Source organism: Molothrus aeneus, chromosome 1 (genome assembly GCF_037042795.1).
Source record: "Molothrus aeneus isolate 106 chromosome 1, BPBGC_Maene_1.0, whole genome shotgun sequence".
Classification (NCBI taxonomy): Eukaryota; Metazoa; Chordata; class Aves; order Passeriformes; family Icteridae; genus Molothrus; species Molothrus aeneus.
Genome location: NC_089646.1, coordinates 16,580,155 through 16,601,182, shown reverse-complemented (window position 1 = coordinate 16,601,182; position 21,028 = coordinate 16,580,155). Strand labels below are relative to the sequence as shown.

Here is a 21,028-nt window from a genome sequence, read left to right as displayed (position 1 = left end):
GCAGGTGTAGGCAGTTTAGCGAGAGAACTGTGCTTCAGAGGGACAGAATCTCTCTTTATCCTTCCCTGTCAGTTTAGGTGAGATCTCTGTCATGTTGATGGAGTTTAGCTGCCTGGTTCACATGGAAAGCTGTACTTTGACTGACAGATTTGAAGTCTCAAACTGAATCACATCTTCAGGATTCATCAGGATCTGCTCTCACAAGGAGATGCTCATCCATCTTTGAGCTGCCTCATGGAACCAGAAGGCATTCCCAGGAGTGCTGTGAAAGCCAGACTGCTATCTGCAGTTTGCAGCCTGCCTTCATAGCTTGGCTTTGGGATACTTGTAGTGCTAGCTCCTTCTGGGCAGGTTCCTAGGAAAATCCTGATATGGAACATGCTTGGTTGGTGATCCAAGCCCTCAGTAAATGCCCTGTAAAAACTGGTTTGATGTTTTCCTGTGGGTAAGCAACATGGGAAGGCATCAGATCTGGGCTGAGTGTTCTATACTGGCTGCCCTACATGGCAGACTAGTGCAACCAAACCAAAACCTCAGTTCATTTCCTACCTGAATCAAGCCATTCACTTGCACCTGGCCTTCTACCTCCCAACTATCCCCTGCAGGCCTTAAACATTAGCATTCTTTACTACCTCTGTCCTCACCCCAATGGCATTCAGTTGCCTTTAGACATAGTCTCAAGAGAAAAATGCTACACGGTAGGCTGAGACATTAGGCTGAACCTAAATGATGTCCCATGGAGACAGCTTCAGCAGCTGGTCCTGGGGCTAAGTGTCAGGTCTGTGTCCAACATCTGCCTGGCAGCAGGAGAAAGCACAGTGACAGCTTCCTTCTTCCCTTCTTGTGGCTGAGCCTCAAGTTCACCACATGCCCCTGAACTTAGACAGAGAACACTTTTCTTGAAAGCTCCAACTGAGCTGCCACTGTAGATGGAGGAGTTGTCCCTGCTGTTTCCTGTGGTTCCAGTGTGCAGCAGCACTGCAGGTTTGTTCCTCACTGTCTACAGGAGCTGTCCCTGTGCCTCCTGGTGCCTTGCACAAAACCAGGTATGACCTCTGCCCAAAGGAATTCCACCAGGCAGCGAGATGTCTAGCTGCTAGAAAATCACCTGCAATTATTCACACCCTCAAAATTGCAGGAGCAAAATGAGAGCCTGCTTTTCAAAATCAGGTCCATTATGTGTCTGCAAAGTATATAATCTCCACATAATTCATCAACACCATTAATCTAAACTCCTAGGTACTGGGCTCAATAGAGCATGTGTTTTCCATGTGTGTGTAATATCAAACAAACCTGTGTTTAACTTGTCAGAATATAATCAACTTCCATTAATTACTTCAGTATGAAGTCTCCAGTACCAATGGTTCTTCATATAATCACTCAAAAAGCTTTTATTGGGGAGCTAAACAGCTCAATAACACTAATTAATTGTGTTTCTTGGACAACTGAGATTGTATAAGTGGAAAGGTGGTTTTGGTACATTTCCCACTACATTGATTTTCACATTTCTGGAATGCATTTCCCCATAATAGTCATTAGAGCACAGAGAGAAGAGTTGGAAAGGTGCGGTAGAAGCACAGCATTCCTAAAATATGATTTGAGATTTGTACTGGATCTGTGCTGTTTGCCAGAAATTCAAACTCTGGCAAATAACTTAGCCTTTCTAGGCTGTTTGCCCAATAGGCTGAGTGAAAGAAGCAGCAAACCTAAAAATCTGCCAATATTTATGTACCAGCATGTGATTCAATTGTTTTATTACAGAGTAAAAGTGACACTAGAAAAAGAGGAGGACAGAAACTCTGCAAGTCCAGGGGAAAAATATGAGTGTTAGTGTTAAAGAATTTTAAGACTTTAATTATTTAAGACTTTAATTAAACCACCCCAAAATTCACAAGTTCAACAACACCAAAAAAAAAAAAAATAGCACAATTGCTCTCTTGGGGTTTTCAGGGCTTTATTTCTACACATATTTTTCTAATTCCACATAGAGGAACAAAGAATGTGTTTTTCCCACCTGAGAAGTGTTGTTTGGTGATTCATGAAGCTTTCTCCCTTGTCTGAAGCAGAGGTTTCTCAGTTACTCACCCCAGGGCTGTGCTGCTGCAGAGCAAAGAGAGCTGGCTGGGAGGGGGGCTGCCAGTGGGGAGGGTGTGAGGCCAGGGGAGCATTTCACATCAGCAGGATATTGCTTGGTGTCGTGTGTGTCTGTAGTTATATAGAAGGAGTAAATGAATTGTTGCTCTCAATGGCATGGAAAAGTAAATAAAAACCTCTCTCAGCAGGATTGTGAATGCTGGCTGTGGGGTTGGATTCATGTTGCAAGGCTCCATTCACAACTGGGTTTTATGTTCTCAGGCCCTCTCTGCAGCTCCAGTGTTATCTCAAAAGCACCATCTTTTTGTCTTCACAAATAGCAGCACTCAAAATGCAAATCTACTTATCCAGGAGTTACAGTATCTAGTTCATAGCTTTTTGCCTTAGAAGTGTTGGCTCCCTCCAGCATGACAAAATACAGATTCCACTCAATGGAAATGGGTGGATTCGTAAATCAGGATCAAAATGTGATCAAATGCTACAAGCTTATTCTTATTCAAGATTATTTTTATTCAGTAGCTGCTTCTTCTTTAGTAGTAAACATTGTCAAAAAGAAGCCATAATTTAGCCCTGTGCCCTATTGAGCCAGGTCCTGTAAAAGTCAACTCATCTCTGAAAAATTTCATGTCCTACATGGTAAAGATGTATTGGGAAGTGCAAGGAGGGAGGGAGAAAAGTTGGAGACAAAGCTATGGTGATGGTTTAGGACTTCGTGTTTTCCCTTAGTCTAAAGGGCAGAGTTAATTCCAACCTGAAGGAATGAGGAATGAGGTTTGCATTTTAATTCAGTTCAAACAAAATAATGAAATTATAAATAATAATTATAATTTGGAACTGGAACATTCACTGCTGAGTTGCTTATGCTGGCAATTTGAAAAATACCTGCTCTGGCAATTCTGTGAGAGAAAAATACTGCCTTTACACAAAATCAGACTGTAATTTCTGAAAAGACATGTTCTAATTCTTAATGTTTCACACCCTTTTATTCAGACTACAGAGTTAATACTATATTCTCCAGGCAGACCTCTCAAAAAATTTGATAAAAAGTTGGTGTCGAGAGACAGACAACAGTATCAGTATTATGTGCTGCTCCTGCAAGGATCTCATGAGACATTTCTGCCATTTCCTTAAGTAAGTATGTTTTCACAAGTCTTGCAACTCTGGTTAAAGGAGTAGAATCTTAATATAAGAAAAGAGATGTTGCCCTAAAAAAAGAACTAGACTTTTAGCCTTACTGAAATATTGGCAAGTGACAATCAGGGTCTCTTTAATCCCTGGCACCAGGTGGAAGTGGAGGGAGGAATTCATGTTCTATCACATACTGGTAATTTATTATGTTGGTCAAGTCTTTCAGATTTAGGACATTTGACTGGGTTCCATCCTCCAGCGATCAGTAGTTTTGTTTAATAACCAGTTCCCATTAGCAGTATCTCTGATATTCTTTCCTACCTTGAGAGCCAAAGCCTGTTTCTATTATGCTGTACTTGGATCTGTTTCAGGTTTCATCATCCTTCTGAACGTTTCTGTCCATATATGTGAGTTCTTTGCATCCAGAATAGCTTATTCGGCACAGACAAACAGCACGACTGTCAGTCTTTTTAGTGAGCACCTTGTGAATCATGTAGCTGGCAGAGAAAGGGGATTGAATTTTCTGTATTCACTGGATTTGATACAGTGGTAATAAAATTCTTGTCCCTCTTGTATCAAAAATGACTGTGTATCTCTTTGGCTAATGGAATTGCTGGTGCTTGCAAAAAACACCCCATATCATAATGAATGTATGCAAGACTCTTAACTTCTGATTTACTTTCCCCTTCCTCCTTCTGGCTCATTCTTCATCTTTGTATACGTAGCTTGACTGTGTTTTGTCTCCTACTCCAACCCCTCCCTCCATTTCCCTGTCATCTAGCTTCTTTCTGAAGTGAGCTGCTCATACCTAGGAATGTATTCAGAGTCTCCTTGAGTCAATATACCAAATCTTTACATTCCAAGCAGTCTTCCTTCTGAATGATCCATCTTGTCACATAAGGATCATTCCTGCTGGCTTTTTCACACACCTTACCAGCCTGTGTGCACTCGCTGAGCAGCTCTGGGGATTCTCTGGCAGCAGTTTCCTTGGCTTTGTGGTGCTGAGTGTGAATCCCTGCTCCAACTACAGGCATTTGTTTTCCTGTTCGTTAGCGACAGTGGCCACAAACCAGCCTGTCCAAAAGTGTGTTGGTTAACATGCTCAGCAACCCCTTTTGAAGCTTGAGGCAAACTGTGAAATAATTTCTTCCCTGTTGGCATCTTTTGTGAGACTAGAACTTCTCATCATTTACTAGATGCTCTGGAGCAAGTGTTATTTGAAGCGGCTTATAGGATCTGTTCCCGTGTTTTTCTTTGTGGTCTGTCTGCCTGTGTCAGGCTCCAGAAAACAGTGAAAACATTCAGTCTCCCATGACATTGAGTCGAGACAATATGGGCTAATCCTGCAACACAGCCTTCAGAGAGCTCTGTGCAGGAACTCCAGGTTCTGCTCAAAACAAACATACCTTCTGGAGGGTTTCTGCCCAAGTATTTTCTATGGAGGCCAAAAGCACTTACAGATCCTTCAGGAGCTGTTCCATTGCACCTAGTTGGAAATTTCCTTGCTTTCTTCTGGCAATTTGCACTTACATGTTAAATGTACATCCCTCTCTGTCAGCTTGCATGTTTTTCAAGTCTGCTGTCTTCCATCTGGGAGCCACCTTTGTCCCTTATGTTAGACTCTGAAAGGCTGTGAAAATTAAACAGCCTCCGATGGATGGCTGCCCAGTCTCCTCTGCTGGCTGGCTGGTGGGATCAGAACTTGCTGTCCTTCCCCTCCACTCTTATGCCTGGAATGTAAACACACCTCACAAAAACAGAGAAATAAACCAGCTGCTATTCACTCTTTTAACCCTCTGCTGAGCAACAGGCCATGCCATGTTTAGAAGGCAGATTGCTGAAATGGAAAATCAGGTTGGAGAGGTGACCTCGAGAAGCCATTCTGTCTCAAAGTACCATCAATGATGCCTATTTAATTCTTGATTAATATGTCTCTAACTTGTTCTTTAAAAAGGCTTCATTGATAGAAAGTCTGCCACCCACAGAGAATATGTATTCCAGTGCTTCCCTGTCTGATCCCCCTTCAGCTGGCATGTCCTACCCAGGAACTCACCTACTATCTCCTTTGCTGCAATTAAAACTCATTATTACTCAAGTGTACAGCTGTACAAAGAAGGGATTATTCTCTTTGTGTCTCTGCTGACCACATATTCCTGAAGTTCATAATCCTCTCTACACTTAATAACACCAGATCAATCAGATTTACCTTTCAGAACATGTTCACTCCTAATATGGTAACATGGTGCCTCCAGTTGGTATTTACCTCTTGTAAGTGCAGCCCCAACAGTGCAGAAGACATTCACTTACACTTCGTATAGTCCAACACTTACATATACAACTCAGTGTGGCATTTCTTTTTTCACAATATCAGAATAGTTTTGGATCATCTTTACCTTGTGATTAGCCTCCATCTTCTACAGAACTCCTGTCATGGTTTTAAGGAAACCAGTACACTACCTCACCGTGCACTGTACAGTCCATCACTTTTGTTCACAGGTCCTTGCAATACAGCTGATGAATTCTGTTATTTTTCAGGCCATTTCTCCAATGTATCAAGGTAATTTGGAATTCTTACCCTGGCCTCTGATAGACTTGCAAGGAGAACCAAGCTGACAACAAAAAAAGTATCAGGATTCTGCATTGCAAGAGTTTCAATTTTTTTTCTGCTCCAGACCACCATGAAGAACAGTGGAGGCAGGGGGAGCATGCCCCAGCAGCAGCAGCAGCAGCAGCCAGGTGTCTTTTCTGGTCTATATGCCCCCTGGAGCTGGTTTTATAAAGCTAATAGCACATATTGTTTATCTGGGGAACCTATCCTTTATTCCTTTAGACAAGCTATTGATGAAAATACTGAGCACAAACTGCCAAGGGCAGACCCCAGTGGAAGTCCTTGATGGATACTTTCATTTTGACAATGAGTCCCTAATAACTTTCCTGAGCTTTCCATTTGTTTTATACACTCTGAATGGTAATTTCAGCTCCATGATATTTCCTCTGCTTATTTATAACAATGTCATATGAGAGGCTGCCAGAAGTCTAACTGGAGTGCCAGTAGCTGTCTGCTCTACTGTGTATCTTCCATACATGGAGTTTGCCCTATGTCACAGCAGGAAATCAAATTGGTTTATGTGATATGTTTCCAAGAAGCTCATGACTGTTACTTTTGGTACCTTCCTGCCTTGTGCACAGCTTGACTGGCTGCTCCTGCAGATCCTGAGATGACAGCCAACTGTCTGGAATTCCACACTTTGTCCCTCACATGGTTGGGCAGCACATGTGTTGGTGGATCAGTTGACATCCTTGTACAGTGCAAATAGCCAGAAATGGGGCTGCCTATCCTGCCCTATAGGATCAAGTGCCTCTTACTGCCCTGCTATTGAGAAGGTGTGGCCAGGATCAGGGCACAGGTAAGCCTCAAGTGTTTGTTTTGGTGGTTTCCTGGTTGATCTGCAGGGCCTGGAGAAGTGGGTAAAAGACACATGAAGGTAACTTAGATGTATCTTAGAACACTTTGCCCTTCTGCCTGGATTGATGCAGCAGTGCCTCAGGCTAGAGCAGTGTTGAAACACCAGCACAGAGCTGTCATGTCTCTGAGCTACAGTTTCTCTGAAATTTACTTCCTACTTGAGCAACAGGAGCCATCAGAACAAACTACTGAAAGCAAGACATCAGAGTACATTGCCAGGATTCTCAGTAAAAGGTGAAAAATGGAGTCTCTGGGATCTTTCATGCTCAAGTGGAAACCAGTATCAAAGCTCCATTGGTTTTGATGAAAACAGAGTTCAGCCCAGGGTCTGTGACATTTAAGAGTTCACAGATGAAAAGTTATGACTGCTCCTTCTACATGGAATAGGTTTTCTTTCATTCTCACAGAACAAGCTAAAAAATTACACTCGGCCTTTGGTTTCCATGCTGCTATTTTGTTGCTGTTGAGGGAATGCAGCAAGAAGCAACTTAGTATTTGTTTACATAATAATGTTTCCATATGCCTGAATTTAATTTCAAGTTGTAAATCTAAGTACCACCAAATCCTCCTCTCATGCTGGTACAGGTCCTTGTGAAACAGATACAGGGAATATTTCATTTTATAAATAATGTCTATAGTTCCCACCCCAGCTACCCATGAGGAAATCTCAAAAATGATTGCAACCTTCTTGTATTTTTGTTCCTTGAGGGGAATCTGATTGATGCCTCTTACAAGATGTTTGATATTCACTGGATTATACAGCAGTTGCCTATAATGTTGTTTTCACAGTAAACACTTGTTGCAAGCAGCCTTGTTTGAGATAGCAGTAAGGGAGATGTGATTTTCCAGGAACTCCGTCCATAAAGGAAAGGCTTTTAAATAAAAGGGTGAAAGAGGGTGGATAAATATAACTTGTAACTGTATAACACTTCACATAAGTTTAAGTGACAAAAGCTCCAGGCTTTCCAGCTGAGTCTCTTCCAATTTGGCACTGGGCATGGCCTGATGGAGTTACCCCAGTCTGGGCAGGCTGCTCTTGAGAAGACCTTTCTGCTGCCCACCTACAGACACCCTGCCTAGCAGACGTCAGCTTCAGGATTGTAGTCAAGGGTTTCAAGGACTGGAAATTACTAAGATTTTCTTTGTTCTGCATCTTGAAGCATGGTGAGACACTCTTGGCTGTTTGCTGAGCTTTTTCCTCACTTTTTTGCATGTGGTTTCACTGCCAGTAAAAGGTTGGTGCAGAACTTGGAGCACTCTCAGTTTTCTGGTTGCCATTACACTTCTCACTGAGAAATATATTTATTATTGCTGTTGCAGTCCCTTTTTAGGTGATGGAGATGCCTTCTTCAATCTGACCCCCTTGCTTACTCTTGTTTGCTCTATTATTTGTAATCAACATGCATGAATGAACACCACATAGATTCATCCATTACTGTAGTGGGTGTCTGCTCTCCAAGGCTGAGGATACCAACAAATGCTATGCTCACTATCTTCATTTTCAATCTGAATGCAAATTCCTTCCAATATCCCAGACAGCAGAAAAAAACTCAAATAGGGTTTCTCTTAAACCCTGTTTTTTTTTTTTTTTGAAGGCAGCAGGACACTGATACAAAGGTGACCTACAGCAAAAGCAGCATTGTTCTGGTTGGAATGATTCAGCATAAAAACCAGTACTTTCAAACAAAGTACTGAGATACAGACTTTTATATCCACGGGTCACCATGCAAAATGGTCTATTTTTCAAGACAATGAGCATTAAAAGTTCTTCAGTGCAACTATGGAGAATGTATTTTCCCTGCCTGTAGATATTTTTGAGATGGTAGAACTTTTTTGTTGTTGTTGTTTTAAAATGGGTTAGAAAGTGTAAATACATAAACAAATTAAGAGAAATAACCAGAAGAACATTTTTAAAAAGTCAGTAAACATAATTTGGAAACTTCAATATTTTTGTAAGTTTCAATTATTTCTATTTTGGTGTTAATTTCAATCCTTTTTACTATAACTATCTTACATTTCAAGACAACAAAAGTAAATATGAAAAACTAGACTTACTCATTTAAAAAAATATATGTAAATTGGGGATTGATCATCCCAAGCTTTCTTAAAAGAAATCCAAAGAAATTAAACACAGTTGTCCTGTTCCACAAAATGTTTCCAATTTGCTGACCTGGCATTTAATTCACAAAGATTTAGCTGAAATGCTGCTGACCATTTTTCATGACTACACTGGCTGCCACTGAGTACTTGGAACATTTTAAAATCCGGCCACATATTTTGTGGCCATTTCACAAGATTCCCAAAGTTAAGATTAACATTTTAAATGCTGCCCAAAGCATTTAGCCATGTACTTCAGTTATACACTCTCACTCTCCCCTATGAATAGATTTTTTTCTCTGTATGTGAAGGCAACAAATATGAATAGGGAATTTACTGTTGAAAAGGAACCCATTTGTGCAATGCAGTGATGACACTGAAGACTCCAGTGTGGTGTCTGTGTCATTTCCCAAAATCACAGCAGGGTTATCTTGTGCTGCCTGACTTCTCTATTTCTTCTGATTCTTATGAGCACATTCTGCAGGCCTCAGACCTGGAAGAAAAATTCTTTAAAAGGTGCAAAAACTGAGCTTTAAACCCTTTAGAGTGAAGATTCTTCTTCCTGTGCTAGTTAATATGAGGCAAATCAGACTGCTCTGCTGAACATTCCCAAGTCACAGGGACAGTCCTAACATCCACGAATTCCTGGGCAGCGAGAAGTCTTTCTTAAAGACACATTTCAGACTTCCTAGGATGAGGTTATCCATGTGCTTCAGTATGCTCCTCAGCTGATATTGTAAAGAAAGGTCAGTAGTGGTGGCCTGGGCCCAATAAGAGTCTTTGTGGTGTGGGTCCCAATATCTTGTTTCTTGAGAGTGTGGTTTGTCTTCCCCAACTTTAGCTGTGTCAGATTTGGACATCTGGTCTCAGTAGCTCAGTCTCCTGCTGCAGTCAGTGAAGAGATGGAAGTGCTGCAGAAGGTGATGCCTGCACTGGGACACGTGACTGAGATGAAATTTTAAATTACACTTAACATCTGAGAGCCATTGCTCCTTAAGGGCATCAAACTGAGTGTGCCACTTACAAAACAGCATTGCTGTCTCCTACCACAGCACTGAGGGACATCTCAAGACATTCCCTGGTGTTTAGAGAATCCCCAGGCAAGAGTCAGCTTGTCTGCATGGACCAAACTCAGGATAAGGCTTACTTGGACTCACACAGGGAGTCTGTAGCAGGAAAGGGCCTGCACTCCAGTTCTTTACCAACAAACTATCTTTCTTATGCTCAAGATAATGTGCCTTTACTGTAAAGAAAGAAATGTCCCTAATTTGTGGTTATTTACAGCACTGTAAATCAGGCACATGCCACGAAGTACCAATAAAAATTGTTCAAAATCAGCCTTAAATAGCTAAACTCTCAAAAGCAGCTCATAAAATGAGACTTGGCAGTTCTTAGGTAGTTATGGTTAAATTGACAGTCCTTTTGGGAGTTAAGATAGCCAAAAGCAGTAGTAGTTAGGAGTGAAGTGATAGATGGTGAGCTTGTTGGTTGAAGAGCCTCTATTGCACACTCCTGAGGCTTCATATGTTCATTGGCCCTGGACTGTGAGAAGGGAGATACCAAACTTTGTCATTGAGCACCATCTTGTTGTATCACGTATCATTCTATATGGCCCTAGAAACTGCAAAGCCAGGAGAACGAGCCTTGGCGTGAAGGATCCCATTGCTGTCTGCATGAAACAGGAGACTTTTCAGGCAGGAGGAAAGATAGAAGGACAATTAAGTCCAAAGCAGGCTGAAAGGAAAGTTAAGGAAATCTGGAGAAAAGACCAATACCAAGAATGAAAAAAGCCCATCCATAAAGAAACCAGACCTCAGCTCCTTTTAAAACGTCAGGTGCACAAGTTATATTAGCCTTGAGCCAGGTCTAACTTCCGCTGCCAATAACCACTTCCACTGCCAATAACCCAAGCTGACATAACAGCAACATTAAGGAGGTTTGGGGTTTTTTTTTTTCTGTTGCATTAGGCATTCATGTCTCTTTTCCACTTCTTCTTTTTTTTTTCCTCTTCATTTTTTTCCCCCCTCAAGGTACTTGTATTTTAGCCAAGCACCTCCCTTCTTGTTAAACAAGAGGAGTTTCAAGATGGGGCCCAAACCTAAACACTGGCTCAGCAACCCAGCACTGTGAAAGCTGTGGGTTTGGGTCTCAATTCTGCTGCTAATGAGAATCAAGCACACCCTGGCACTTGCAAATCAGCTTGTAAAACATGAACTGGCATCAAGGCTGGATTCCTGTAGCCTCTCTTGCAGTGTGTCAGTGCAGTGCTCTCAGGCAATCCAGCCCTTTGCATCTTGCTTCACCTTTCTTTCCTGCCCTACCTAACTAGGATGGGCAGGGATGTCACCAGAGCAGCTTCCAACTACCAATGTCCTCCTACAAACATCGACTCAGCCACACAAAGCTGTATTATTGTCCTCTTTGAAATACTGCACCAAAGCACAGAGAAATTTGTGGACAATGTGAATAAGACATAGAAAAACCAATGACCCCAAAGCTGCACAGACATATTCACACCCTACTAAGTCCAGTTCATGCTCTTTGGGGGATCTTGGTAGAGCAGCTCAGGCTTGATGCCAAATTTGGCTACCCAAATTTCTGTCCAGCTGGCTCAGAGTAGGCATGCAACTGCCTGCACTTGGCCATGGAAATATGACTTGGCCCTCAGACCTTCAGAAGTGTTTCAATTTGTTAGGTTAGGAGCCTGAAACCCTTTGAGGTTCTTTCTAATTTTCCAAGAGTCTCACAGATCGTTCATAGTAGCACAGGAATGAGAACAGGGGCTTGTCATGCTTAAAGCTGTCACTGTGACCACTGAATCGGTGCCAACTGGACTTCAGAGCTGGTAGTGAACACTGGAGGATCTGGTATTCTCAGTCTGTGCCAGGTCCAGGCTCTATTTTCCTGCAAGTACCAGGCTCAGGTTTAAGAAAGTGTGGTCACACCAAGGACTGCATGGAAGCACATTTGTGTTGAAGGTGCCATAGCAGAACATGGGGTTTCACAGCAAGAAAAGTTTGTTTGTGTGAGAAAATCATTGAATTTGGCCAGAAATGTGGGGAACACTAAAAAAGTTTTTTTTTGCAAATGTATTATGGTAATAAGCAGTGCAAAAACAACTTTGGACCATTATAGGATGAAGATGTTCACCTCACAAAGAGGGAGGGCCATGGACATGGCAGAAGTATTTAATGCATTCTTTGTCTCTATCTTCAACATGGACTATGGATCAAGGGGGTCTCAGTGCCCTGAGCTGGAGGACCCTGATTGTGAGAATGATCAGTTTCCATTCAACCCTGGAACTGTGCAGGATTTGCCTCCCCAGCTGGATCCCTACAAATCTATGGGATCTGATGGGAATAATTCAAGAATCCTCAAAGAGGTGCCTGGTATCATTGCAAAACCTCTCTTGATGGTTTTTGAGCAGTCCTGGGAATCTGGAGAGGTCCCAGCTGATTGGAAGCTGGTGAACATTATCCCAATTTTCAAGAAGAGCAAGAAGGAGGACCCCAGAAAACTACAGGCCTGTCAGTCTCACTTTAGTGCCTGATGAAGTTATGCAGATTATTCTGGGAGGTACCGAAAAATACCTGAAAGACAACACAGTCATGTGGTCACAGTGTGAAGTCTGACAGACTTCAAGAAGTCTTTGGACAATGCTTTTGGGCTCATGGTGTGATTCTAGAGAATGGTGCTGTGCAGAGATGGGGTCTGGACTCGATCCTTGTGTGTCCCTTCCAACTTAGCTTATTCCATGATTCTGTGAAAGTCAAACATGATAGAAACAGCTGCACCCTTCCCTTTGCCACACAGCAAGAGGACGTCTGAGGCAATGCCAGGAGTAGTAGCAAGCTTTGCTTTTCTGTTTTTATCTCCTGGCAGTACAAGGATCATGGCTCAGCCAGGGCTAATCCAAGGTCCTCAGTGTTCTTCTGAAGGCAGAAATTCTGCATAAGACTTGTATAGCCCTGGTGGATGTCAATTTATGGAAGCTTTTCTGCAAATTGGAAAGTTGGGTGACTAAACACTCATCATTTACTCTCATCTTCAACCCCACACAGGGGACTCACCAGCAGATAAAGCCATCTCCTCTGGCCCCTAGAAGCCATGTGAGGAATATGGCCCAGGACTTCCATAAGACTGAAAGATACAGAGGCATGATGGAACCTGAAAGCCTCTGGAAAGCTTCCTGAAGGAGGATCCAAGCTTGGTGGCTGTGGTCCCACTACTTGGCAGTGCCTTAGTAGGCAGGGTGAATTGTGCCCCCTGGCATGCTCCCTGACTGGCCCTGAGGGATTCCTCATGCCAGTGATTCCTCACTCACCACTCATTGTGGTGAATTAGGGAGAGAAGGCAGTTCCCTGGCATTTCAGAGCATCCCCAGGGCAGTCACCAAGGCCTTTCCTTTTGACTAATGCAGAACAATTCCTAAACTGTCTCCTATTCCTGGGAATGACACACAGGGTAAAAAGAAGGACTTTCTGAGCATTAAAAGTACAGTGAATTCCAGAAGCTCATGATTATTTTTATAACCAAAGCTTCTTCCTGTAATAGCAGTTCACATTTGGTGTTGTTGATCTCCACTGATGAATAATTTAGGTAGATAAAAAACATAATTCATCAAAGCCAGGGAATATAATGAAAATCTCTGAGTAAAGAAATCATGAAGAAAGGGGTTAAAGCCTGCATAGCATTTCCCATAGCCAAAGCTAAATCCATTCTTCCTTTCACAGTACAGACATGTTATCAACCTCCTGCCCCACCTTCTCCTTCTAGCTCATAGTACAGTGGCCACTTCACAAACTTGTGTGTGGGTATCCAAGTCTAGCTGCCATCCTTTGCCAAACTCCAAGTTAAAATATAAGGCACCAAGTTATCAAATGTCCTCAAAATGTGTTAACCTGGGACTTGGTCTCAGTCTCCCTGGTGGAATGTGACACCTGGCATATGTATTTATGCATTAGGTCACCAGTGGAGGATATGAGGCTACAAAGTGAGAACTATAGCTCAGTGGCTTCAGCAGTTGTGTGGTGCTAGGAGAGTCTGCAATCCTGAGCCCAAGAAATATTCTAACTACTGAATTGAAAATTAGAGCTCCCCTTATTCAGTGGTTTATAACAGTTTGGAGTGCTCAGCTCTGGCAAATGATGTGACAGAGTAGGTGGGAGCAGATTGAGTTGGTGTCTTCATGTCAGACTCGGGTACAAAGTAGGTGCCAAGTAGCTCAGCATCATTAAGATGTGGGTGTTTTACACATTCCCAACAGCAAAAGTCAGGCTGTACATACTGCCTCAGGAACTTACGTATCAGCTGAATATCCAGATCTCCACTGACATGTTGGGTGGCCAGAGGTGTTGCAGAAGTACATTTTTATCACAAATCAACAGGACATAAGACCTGAAAGTGCTGATTGCCCACCAAATCTGAGCTATCACCCCTCCCACACAAGTGGAGCGGCTTTGCCAAGGCACAAAAGTTAAGAGATCACTTGCACTGGGCTCTCTACTATGAGCACTGAGCTCCTGGATGGGCCGACTTCATCTCCTTCTCCACCAAGGTTCCCCAGCCAAACATCCACACAGGGTAATGTAGGCAAATATAGCCTGTGCACCCAAAAAAACATAAATGACCAAAGTTTTTCCCAACGGATGGACCTTCTCCAGGGACTCAGGTCAGTGAGTAGCTATGGCCTCCCCCTGCACTCCTCTCATGTGGAGGATTTATCAGCATCATGCCACACTGTCATTAGTAGTCACTACTCAAACCTCGCTGCAGTCATTTTCATCGGGTATGAGCTAAACTACTTCACACAACTATGTACCACGAGGTGTATGGATCAGAATAACTTTTCTGTTTTGTCCTTGCCCATCACAGGCTTGTGTCCCAGTACAGGGAAACCCTGACTATTACAGGAAACCAGAAATGCAAATGCCTAAGGACAGATAAATGAATATTTAATTCAAACCAGCAAGATGTTGTTTGCAGTTATTTATTTTACTAAAATGGTTACATATGTTGAAACAAAGAAGAGCAATAGTAATAATGTTTGTTTTTCCAATATCATAAATAATTACTGAGTTTTCATTAGCTGTTGGCTCAGCACTGATCATGACTTTCGTTATTTAAAAAAGACACACACATAATTCATCAGAATTTGTGTTTTCAGAAAACTCTAAAGCAGCAGTAGAAAAAAAAATAAATTAAAGGAAACAGTAACAAGAAATTAGGCCAAGTATTTCTTAAATTTAAAACCCACTTGATGTGTTTTACAGATTATTCTTGTGCTTTGATCATTGGAAAAGAGAACCATTAACAAGTTGTTTATACAATGGCTTGCCTTCTCCAGTTTTACTTCAGAGGAGTCCCCAAAAGTACCCTTTCTACATGACAAATTTTGTTGTTTATACAGACAAAAACACTGAATATTCCTAACAGAAGAGTTTGTCAAAACCATGAATTTATTGTCACAAAATATTTAATACCAGAATAACTTATAATAGTATGAACAAAAGTGAAGTATTAACTCTCTGCTATTAGTTATAAACTCACATTATTATGCCAAAATCCAGTAAAGTATTAAAAATTAATGTCATGGAATCTTAGACATATAATGATGCAAGTCAGTAAAACATACTTCAACTGTTCATACAGTCACAACATACATTTCTTGCTTGGCACTTTAAGTCAATGCAAATCAGCAATTTAGAAAACAAAGTAAAAATATATATGTACAAAATATTTTCATATCAAATAATTTTCATTGTACACTAAATAAAACCAACAACGTTATGTTACATCAAGAAGTTTCCTAAGAAGTCACACCAAGTCTGATATTTGCAATGTGTCTTGACTATTTTAGTGCAACTCAAACAGCCTCTATTTGCAAGTTAGTTACATCATTAGCATAGTCCTGCTTCCATTGATGTGGGAGTTCTGCCATTAAACTCAGCAGGAGCAGAACTGAAGTCTTGTCTTGTTCATTGATGGCTCACCAGAAAGAGAAGCAAGGAAAGGGATAAGTAGGAAAAAACCTGACAGGATACCCACAGGAAAAAATCCAAATCCTAGCAACAATCAGCTCTTTTCCAGTTTTCTGTAACAGATTCTGTATAAATTGGTTTTGGCTTTGCCACTGTTTATTCAAGCACTGTAAACCTCATTAGGCTATTGTTATATGACTTAAGAATAACTTGTACACCTCCAGATACAATTTTAAAATAAACCTGGTTTTATGACAGTTATCACACTCAATAGCAGTCAATTTTAGAGACATGACATTTAATACATGGTTTAGTATCTTCTTAAAACCCTCCTGCCCTAAATGCTGAGATTTTTCAATGTTACAGTTCCTTCTGTGATTCTTGTTTGGGCTTTGATAGTTTATATTATAGGCTTTTCTTACTGAAATGTGAAATGTCAATCAACTGTCCTTATTTATGCAGTACATACAAAATAAAAATGTTTGAACCACATTAAAGTAATAAGTTCCACCATGGAAACATTTCTGAATGGCACTAGAGTTTTAGTTTTGTACAAGAAGAAACCAATTTTACTTCTATCAAAACTTCAGTAAGTCACTAGTAAAGCTTTAAAATTATAGAAATTCAACTTGAATTTACAACTAGTCTGACTAAAACCTTCTCAACTAGAAATCTTTAATGAGCAACACAGCATATGTATAAGTTCAAAATAATCTGAACAATTAACTTATTTCCTAAATTTGTGTGTTCTAGAGTATTGCACTTTTCAAAGGAATGCTTTTGGTATTTTAATATACTGAATACAGGTAAGAAACATGCATAACAACCTTATTGTCACTTTGACAAAACATACTGTACAATTTTTATAACACTGTTGATTAAAAAAAAGAGAGTGAGAATGATGTAACAATTTCATTAAGACTCATCAATTTGTACAAGTCAAATAAGCACAACTCTCCAGGGCCTTCAGCAGTAATGTGTTTAGCCCTCGGCTGCTTAAGCCCACTTGGAATAATATACAAAGTTTAAGCATTATGGCATTGTCATTTTGAGGCATACCACTGTTGTACTATGCCCACGTTATAGCTTATTTTTTCAAAGCAAGGCACTTACTGTAATAGCAATGCAAACATCTTATGCGCACTTCGATTAACATAAAATAAGTTAATGTTTTGATAAAAACAGGGTTTTTATAATTTACATGCCTTTTATAGAAGCAGTTGAACATTTCATTTAATACAATGAAAACATCTGAGTCAGAAGGGACCTTAATTTTTTTAACTGACCATTCTGTAAAAAGGGACCTATTTTCCACATTTTCCCCCTGTCTGTGAACCGGATTTTGCTGAAAACAAATCCTGTGAGGGAAATGTCTGTTGGATGTGAAAAAGAAAGAGGACCCATCCCTTAAAACTGCTGAACTAATGGCACTTTAACAGTCTTTACTTCTGATATATGTGATGATTTCTGAATGATGCAGCTGGTGGTTCCCTGCAGTTTGTCCTTCCCCTGGGCAAGGTTCGTTAGGGCCATAGCTGCGTTGATCTCCTTCCAGTACGTCTCATCTTTGCTGGGTCCCCTTCTGTTAGCTGCACTAGATTCAAGCAATAATAAATATTTACACACGCATCTTACATAGCTACATGATGTCAGGAAAACTGCAATAGCAACAATAGTTTTGGAAAACTGTGAAGTCCCTTACTCACCTTTCACACTTATTTGGTCCGTTCTCCAGATTTTCTGAAAACAGGAAAAGAAAAGTCTATTTTATTTTAATAATTTTAAAAACAAACATGTTCAGGGAATAGGCATATTGAAACATAACCCAAGATTTATTCCAAATTTGCTACCAGATCTAAAAGAAAATCTTTGCTTTGACACACATAAAGGACCAGCTTCATGCAGGCATCTTCCTGGAGAAAGCTACACTGAAGGTGTAGCTGTTCCTGAAGGTTCACCCACATTTTTCAGGGCAATAGAGGAGCTCTTCAAAACATATTTATGTTTTGAATACCAAGGACATAAGGAATTGCAAAACCTAAAAATAAAAATCAGCTTCATTGCCTTTCAGTGAATGCCTTCTAGTATGCACTAAAAATAGGACTCTCACCATGCACACATGATGTGTGTGGGTTTCAGTGCTCCCCTTGCCCAGGCAGTGCCTCAGTCACAGAGGCAGCTGAGAGGGACACAAGTAACAAGCACACCTGGTCAACAGCCCTCAGAGATGAAACTGCATCACAGGCATAAACTACACTTCCTCATCAAGAGTCATATTTGTTCATTCACTAAGTCCTCACGTCCCAGAGAAGCCAGAAATATTTACAGAAATGTATAAGCTTTATTCAGTGGGTTTGCTATCCTGACACAGAAATAGATTATAGAGGAGCAAGAAGCCAATGCCCAACTGCAATTCCTATGGAAAACAGGTCAAACCAAAGAAACAGCAATAGCATGAGCACTAATGGCTACAAGACCCAAAAAGCCTCTAAACACAACATCAATCTCAAAAAGTAATGTACATCTTTGTGAGGCCAGATTCCCAAATAAGCTAGATTTCCATCACGTTATTAGTTAGAAGTTGATCTTGTCTTTAAACAGAGTTTCCAGTGGAATAACCCTTGGTAGCCCTTCCCTTAGGAGCAACCTTGCCCACCACAGCCAGCAGCCCATTGTCTCCTACAGCCAATAACTTAGCTCAGCTGCACTGCCCAGTACTTGGAGGTGACTGCTGGAGACCACAGTCCCACTAAAGAACCACAGGGAGACCAGCTGCAATTTCAGAGATCAGCTGTTTGCCTGTTTGATCCAGCAGGCCTCCATCCTTTTAAAAAACAGCTTTATAAATAAATGTTCCCAGGTGACCAAGATTTAAGCTTTGGTCCAAAAGCACATAGCTTAAATCAGTATCTCTTAATATTTCCTAGAACAATGCTTGAATAGGATTCAAGAAGGGGAAGTCCAGCCTAAGCAGAGAAAGGAACGAAGGAGAAAAGAAACATTTGATCCATAAAGAGATACTGAATGACACAGAAAGTCTCATTTTTTCACACTGTACTTGGCTATGAAGAATTCTTCAGCCCTGCTTCATTGTTTTTTCTAATTAGAGACAATTTTCAAGATGATATTTGGGACTGAACAGATCAGTAGGTATAGAAATGGAAATGGCAAGTAATAGAGAACATCATGACCAGAGCAAACCTGGATATAAATACACCTCTCTCAAGCATCTGTCCGTTTCTTTTGCTGTTGGAAAATATTTCCTATGAACAAAAAAATTGCTTGTACAAACTTCTGTGGGAAGTAGGTGTGAATGGTGACACACATTCCAATTCCAGCGTTTATTTGAAGGAGTATTCGCAAATATTTTTTACTGGTGTTTAGCCAGCTCTCAAAGAAAGCATGTTGCCCATGATATATAAAAGCAGTAGCAATACTAAAAAATAAAATCCAGGGGGAAAGAGCTGCCCATTCTTTAACTTTGCTGAAGATTTTTCCTGAATCACATATATTTTCTTATTCTGTTCAGATTTTATGGTTTTTTCAAATAAATAATTTATGCCAAAGAAACTCAAAGCTAGGTTAAAATAAAACCATCACTGATAATTTGCAAAGCTCTGGTTAATAACTGCTCCTAAAGCATGTTAGTACAATGAAGTCTGAAAATCCATAATTTCAAAGAACAAGCCCTCTTTTTCTTGCCAAAAATCCTTTTCTGCTATACCAAACTTCTGACAGCATATGCCAGTTTGTACTACCACAGCATCCAAGCAGCTCCCTTGTGTCTGAACAGCCTTTAGCAAAGGAAATAAGTATTACCTTTTTTTTTTGGTTGGGGATAACCTCAGTGAGAGAGACAAAGACCTTTCCTTATGCTCTCCTTGACATCTTGCCAGTCAAACCAACTTGATGTGACTCAAAGCGAAAGTGGGGTTCACTTCACATGCTATGAATGTGAAGTGAACCCCACATAAATTTATGTGACCCTAAGTCACATAAATTGGTATCCTTTTTTGTCTGCACTCCATTCATAAAGAACAGAGATGTTCCCCAACGAGTGGATTCAGCCATTCTATTCAACACTGCAGCCCAATATCCCTGCATGCTGCTGCAAAGCCAAATCCCTGAGTCCTGTTCTGTGGCCCCTTCCTCACACTTTGTCCTTTGGACAGCATTATCATCCATGTGGATATGCTGAGAGCTGGATGGGGGAGGACCATATCTCTCCTTTGGCTATTCAGTATATCAATGATTCATATCTATTTTTATATAGAGACATTAGACACTGCTAGTATAACTACAGCCTTAACGGCTTAGCTCAGCCTGGAAGAAATGCAGGCTGGTCATGTCTGGCTCCTCAGTCCCCAGAGAAAGAACATAGATGACAAAATGTTATCAATCATATTAAAAAACTGCAAAATGGTGAGTCTTACCAATATTTTGCTTTTTCTTCATCTTTTGTAATCTATCTGCTCTGCCTCCAACTACTAATTAAAGATTTTGATAATTGAAGCTTTTAATATTTGAGGTACCTTCACAAGAATTGCAAAGTATATTTCAACTGTGAAAGCAACATTTTGGTGAGATTGCCCCATGAAAATAATCCAAGAACTGCACTCTCAAAATGGAAAATGTTCATTTGCTTGACCATCACACACCACATCCCTAGATTTAATCTCTGAGGCAATTAGGAAATGGCACTGGGGCTGGGTAACCTCCCTGGAAATGGTGATGAAAGGAATGGGAAAACAATGGAGCATCCTGAACCTCACCAAGTAGCCTCAGCTGAGGACTCGCCCCAGAGCAAGGGCTAATGGGCACTCCACTCACGACCCTCTCTCCAATGTGAGAAGCAGCACTTTACCAGCCTTGAGGTGCCAAAGGTGACCAGAGCTGTTCTCTCCTTTGGTTACCTTTGACCTCATACACCTTTGGTGGCAGAACCTCTGGTCTCTTCCTAAAGAGTGGGGCTCTCTCAATAGTCAGATCAAGGCAAGCTGTCACACAAATCTAAACCCCCACAGACTGGTCAACCTTAGATCAGTGTGTCAAGTGACTCCTGGAAAAGCCAGCACTGATGAATTATTGTATTCCGCACCATTCCCAAGATTCATTTGATTAAAAAATTATTAAGGTTAAAAAATTATGTTTACCCTACTACACACAGACATAAATACATTTTAACAGCATACAACTGGCCAGCACAAATAATTTTCCTAAACAAACAACAGTAGTGCTCAATAGCATATTTAGTAATTGAAAT

At 40.9% G+C, this 21,028-nt stretch overlaps 1 protein-coding gene across 3 annotated transcripts in view; it reads right to left on the bottom strand.

Annotated features, from left to right (window-relative positions):
* Positions 1–14,758: 14,758 nt before the first annotated feature.
* Positions 14,759–21,028, bottom strand: part of MKX (mohawk homeobox) — a 50,601-nt gene continuing 44,331 nt past the window's right edge. Inside the window, exons 6-7 of one of the 3 annotated variants that reach the window (XM_066559776.1) lie at positions 17,472–17,505; positions 14,759–17,359 (exon numbers count right to left, since the gene is read on the bottom strand). In XM_066559776.1, coding sequence (XP_066415873.1) covers positions 17,173–17,359; positions 17,472–17,505 — 221 coding nt within the window. In that variant the 3' untranslated portion in view covers positions 14,759–17,172. Of the gene's footprint in view, positions 17,360–17,471; positions 17,528–21,028 lie in introns of all 3 variants that reach the window. The other 2 variants (XM_066559846.1, XM_066559934.1) reach the window with 2 other exon arrangements.